This window comes from Mandrillus leucophaeus, unplaced genomic scaffold (assembly GCF_000951045.1).
Source record: "Mandrillus leucophaeus isolate KB7577 unplaced genomic scaffold, Mleu.le_1.0 Scaffold98, whole genome shotgun sequence".
Lineage (NCBI taxonomy): Eukaryota > Metazoa > Chordata > Mammalia > Primates > Cercopithecidae > Mandrillus > Mandrillus leucophaeus.
This window is the reverse complement of record NW_012110696.1, coordinates 1,611,481-1,616,806: the sequence shown is the minus strand read 5'-3', so window position 1 is coordinate 1,616,806 and position 5,326 is coordinate 1,611,481. Positions and strand designations below refer to the sequence as shown.

General features: G+C 52.6%; 1 protein-coding gene across 2 annotated transcripts in view; it reads right to left on the bottom strand.

Annotated features, from left to right (window-relative positions):
- FAM53A (family with sequence similarity 53, member A) overlaps positions 1-4,430 on the bottom strand; it is a 28,583-nt gene extending 24,153 nt beyond the window's left edge. For both annotated transcript variants that reach the window (XM_011970876.1, XM_011970877.1), the window contains exon 1: positions 4,357-4,430. In XM_011970876.1, the coding sequence (XP_011826266.1) occupies positions 4,357-4,430 (74 nt within the window). The remainder of the gene's footprint in view (positions 1-4,356) is intronic.
- Between the last annotated feature and the right edge of the window lie 896 nt (positions 4,431-5,326).

Here is a 5,326-nt window from a genome sequence, read left to right as displayed (position 1 = left end):
AAAAAAAAAAAAAAGCTAAATCACTAAATCAACTTTAATTTCAGTTTAAAAATCCATGTGCAACTAGAGGGAACCATAGGAGGCAGGGCAGCACTGGCTCCAACCAGCAACTCCAGAACAAACATGGGAGGGGAGCGCGTGAGGCGCCAGCCAGGGCATGCAGCCTAGACACTCCAGGACAAGCAGCTGCGTCCTCAACACACAAGCTCCAAGGGGGACCCCATGGGGAAAAGGGACATGAGACACCCTGAATCTGGACTCCCTGAACAAATTCATAAATTCAGACAATTGGGGAAGTTTGAATGCTGACAGGATATTTAGAGATATTAAGGAATCTCTGAGGGTTTTAGGTGGGAAAATGACATTCTGGTCATGTGTCTTAAAGTCTTTATCTTTTGGAGATACAGAATGAGATATTTGCAGAGAAAGTATGTCTAGAATGCACTATGAAATCATGGCAGGAGGGGACTGGGTAAAGGTACAGATCAAACAAGGAGCCCTGAGCTAACGGCGCCCGCCTTGCTTGCTCATTGAGGCCAGGCCGTGGGTATGTACGAAGACATACTTCCACACAGAAACTCACACATGAATGTATGAGTTTCTACTCTGTGCAATTGTCTACACTTATTTTTCATAAAAATACTATTTTAAGTCACCTTTGAAAACATCAATTTCTATTTTTATGCAACGAATTGGCTACTTAAAATACTGACTTGTTTCCATGAATGTTAGAAGTAACTTGTGTTTAGATATTCACAAGTTACGTGGGAGAGCTGGTCTCACGTGTAAACAATCTATCACTGAGTAACTGGGTTTCTTCAACACAGGCAATCACACTGTCCTCATCACAAAGATCAAAAAACCCGGCCGGGCGCAGTGGCTCAGGCCTGTAATCCCAGCACTTTGGGAGCCCAATGGGGGTGGATCACCTGAGGTCAGGAGTTCGAGACTAGCCTGACCAACAAGGTGAAACCCCGTATCTACTAAAAATACAAAAATTAGCTGGGCTTGGTGGCATGTGCCTGTAATCCCAACTACTCAGGAGGCTGAGGCAGGGGAATCGCTTGAACCTGGGAGGCAGGGGTTGCAGTGAGCCGAGATCGCACCACCGCATTCCAGCCTGGGCAACAGAGCGAGACTCCATCTAAAAAATGAAAATAAATACATAAAATTTTAAAATCCTGATAAAGGCTGGGCACGGTGGCTCATGCCTGTAATCCCAGCACTTTGGGAGGCTGAGGTGGGTGGATCACTTGAGGTCAGGAGTTCAAGACCAGCCTGGCCAATATGGTGAAACCACATCTCTACTAAAAATACAAAAAAAAAAATTAACTGGGCATGGTGGTGGTGCCTGTAATTCCAGCTACTCGGGAGGCTAAGGCAAGAGAGTCGCTTGAACCCGGGAGGCAGAGCTTGCAGTGAGCCAAGACTGCACCACTGTACTCCAGCCTGGGCGACAGAGCAAGACTCCATCCCTTTCAAAAAAAATTAAAAATTAAAAAATAGGTTGGGCATGGTGGCACACCCCTGTAGTCCCAGCTACTCAGGAGGCTGAGGCGGGAGAATCACTTGAGCCCTGGAAGCAGAGGTTGCAGTGACATGCTAGTACCCCACTGCACTCCAGCCTGGGCAACAGGGCAAGGACTCCATCTCATAAAAAAAAAAAAAGTAAAAAGGTTTACACTTAGGGATGAAAAGGTTTGTCCTCCCATTTCAGAAAGAAACCACCGCCATATTCACAGGCCGTGTTTTAAGAAAACAGGAGTCACTGGGAAAAACCATCTTTGACAGCAGAAGACTCAACAGTGGCCCTGGCTGGCCACTAATAGAGCCGGGTCAGCAGGAGCAGGAGCAGGAGCAGGAGCAGGCTGTGATGGAACCCTCATGACCACTCACCCTGCAGGGCCCCCAGGGCTCCTGTCCCAAGGCTGAGGCTGACCGAGGAACTGCCCACGCTGCCTTCTCTCTGTCAACGGACAAGTGCTCCGTAAAGAGATGAAGAACGGGAGGGAGGAAGGAGGCAGGGGCTGAAGAGCTACCTACCGGGTACTATGCTCACAACCCGAGTGCAATACACCCAAGGGGCAAACCTGCACATGTACCCCCGTATCTAAAATCAAAGCTGAAAACAAGAGGTGAAGAGCAGCCACCTAAAGCACAGAGGATGTGGGGGCCTGTGGGTCACTCCAAACCAGGACATCTGTCCAGACACCTCCCAGGCCCGGCAGGCACGCTGTGTAGCCACCTCCCTGGAAAGCTGCCCACGCCCTGGCTGACATCCACTTGCCAAAAATGTCCTCGGAGGCACACAGCCATCTCACAGGCATATGCCACTCTGTATCCTTTGGTCTTGGTTAGAGATTCCTTAAAAACGTTTTCTCCATTTAATCAAAAGGAAAAATGGGGCCAGGCGTGGTGGCTCACGCCTGTAATTCCAACACTTCGGGAGGCTAAGGTGGGCAGATCACTTACCAGCCTCGCCAACGTGGCCAACATGGTGAAACTCCGTCTCTACTAAAAATACAAAATTTAGGCCAGGCACGGTGGCTCACACCTGTAATCCCAGCACTTTGCGAGGCCGAGGCAGGCAGATTATGAGGTCAGGAGCTCGAGACCAGCCTGACCAACATGGTGAAACCCCATCTACTAAAAATACAAAAATTAGCCTTGCCTAGTGGCACACACCTGTAATCCCAGCTACTCAGGAGGCTGAGGCAGGAGAATTGCTTGAACCTGGGAAGCAGAGGTTGCAGTGAGCCAAGATTGTGCCATTGCACTCCAGCCTAAGCAACAGAGCAAGACTCCATCTCAAAAAAAAAAAAAAAATTTAGCCGGGTGTGGTGGCGTGTGCCTGTAACCCTAGCTACTCGGGGGGCTGAGGTACAAGAATCACTTGAACCCGGGAAGCGGAGGTTGCAGTGAGCCGAGATGGTGCCACTGCACTCCAGCATGGATGACAAAGCAAGACTCTGTCTCCAGAAAAAGAAAAGAAAAAATGGGAACTGGCCACGGTGTCTGGAAAGAACATGGTTCTGCAGCCAGCAAGGCACTGAGACATCAGGCAAGCACTGCCTTCCCCGCCTCAGCCACCCCTACCCATGGGCTGACAGCCAGAAACGTACTGACTACAGGACACAGCCAGCACTGACTGCCATGGTCACCTCGGTCATCGTGGCCCTGAGCGCCAGGCCCATAAGCAGTGCTTGCAAAGGTTCAGGCCGCATGCCACCTCCCACAGCCCAACGCCCATGCTCGCCAGCTCGTGGGAGGAGAGGCTTCAGCTTGGACCCTCAGACCCTCGCTGGAACCCCCTGCGGTGAAGATGGGTCACACGCGTCCAGCCCAAAGGCCTGAGACCCACAGCTTTCCCTTCACCCTCTCATTTCCATAACATGCACGGGGCTACAAATGCAGCGTGCTCACGCCTCCAGAGCCACGGCCAAGCCGGGCCCAGGACAGGCAGGTGTTCCAAGCACCCTTGCTGGCTCTGAGGGCCTGGCAAGACCCTCCAGGCTAGACATCAGCCACCTCCTTCTAGATATGCCTTCTAACCAGGGCAGGGGGTGGGTCCTGAAGGTGGCACATCCAAAGTTCACTTCACCATGACTGTAGGAAAATCAGTCTGCCTGTGGGAAGCTAATGTGGTGATCAAATCCAAGACAGAGGCTCCCTTGGGAGGTGGAGCTAGGAGGGGAGGGACAGGGAGGCCAGTGGGGCACATGCTGCTGCTTGATTGGATGCTAACAGGCACACCTGCGCTTGAGGCTCCAGCTTCTGTGTGTAAGTCAGCCTTTCAGTAAAACCCTATCTTTTTAAATAGCAACTCAAGGCATTTTTTTTTTTTTTTTGAGACGGAGTCTCACTGTGTTGCCCAGGCTGGAGTGCAGTGGCACCATCTCAGCTCTCTGCAAGCTCCGCCTCCCAGGTTCACACCATTCTCCTGCCTCAGCCTCCCGAGTATCTGGGACTACAGGCGCCCACCACCACGCCCGGCTAGTTTTTGTATTTTTAGTAGAGATGCGGTTTCACCATGTTGGCCAGGCTGGTTACAAACTCCTGACCTCAACTGATCTGCGCGCTCAGCCTCCCACAGTGCTGGCATTACAGGCGTGAGCCACTGTGCCCCGCTGGCATTTTTAATAAGTCTGTTTTTTTAAAATGATGCTGAAAATCCGCTGTGATGACACTGATGGGCTCTGGGGCCCACTTGTGCACCAGACACCCCCATGCCTGGCCTAGCAGTGCCTCCCAGGCCCCTGAGAACTTAGCCCTCACCTCCACCTCCCAGTGTGGCCATTCCCCTGTGACAGCTCGGGGGAGGGGCACCCAGCCTCGTGCCACCTGCAGCTGCTTACCGGACCAGCCTCGGTCTTGCAGGTGAGGTCGTCCAGGCTCTGGCTCTGTAGCTTCTCAGTGATGAGTGTGACCATGGTTGGGGCCCCGTGTCCTCCGTCCACACCAACAGGCACTGGAGTGCTGGAACATCAGACTCTCCAAGGCCCCGGCATTGCTAGTTCTGAGCCAAATCTCAAGGTCATGTCTCCACTTTCCTTACAGATGAGCAGTCCGTGCCACAGGCTCTTCAGGATTTGTGCCTGTTTCTCAGAAGAGATAAATCACCATGTGATTATACGCAAAATCATTTTGTTGGTGTTTCTGTTACATGCCAGGTCCCCTGTGTATAAAGTATTTCTGATATCCTGCCTCACAAACACCCTCCCATTTTCAAAACTACCATGCAAGTTCTTTTCTGGAAAATCTGATCACGGTGGTCTTCTCGCTAAAGGCAAAGGCACATGTTAGACTCATCTCGCCCCCTGGAAGCCTCAACTGAAAGAAGATAGGCCACCCCAGTCTCCTGCTCCAAAAAAGGGGAAATAGGATGGGAGATGATGGCAAGGACATTCTGGAAGCTGGGAAGCTGCTGGAAAGCCAGTATCAAGCCAGGAATGCAGAAACCCTGCCTACCCACCCCCTGCTGCTCCAAGTGGCCAAACACCCCTCCCACTCCCGCCAGCCAGCTGGGCAAGCGCTCTCCACTGAAGCTGGGGCAGAGGAAGCCTACCAGGGTCCGCACCTGGTCTGCTGACAGCAAGGGGCCGGCAGAGGAAGGGCGAGGGCTCGGGGGTCTTTCAGGCCCTGAGCTCTCCAGCCCCAGGAACGGGCAGCTCTGTCTGTACTGCCGGCAGAGGCTGTGGGGCTGCCCCAGGGCTGCTCCCAACAGACACCAACGGGCCGAGGTGCCCAGCAAGGTGGCCCTGCGCCCAGCGTGTCCCCAACCTGCCCCAGCTTTGACCCTTCTCAGGCTCCCACTGTTGGGTGTGAG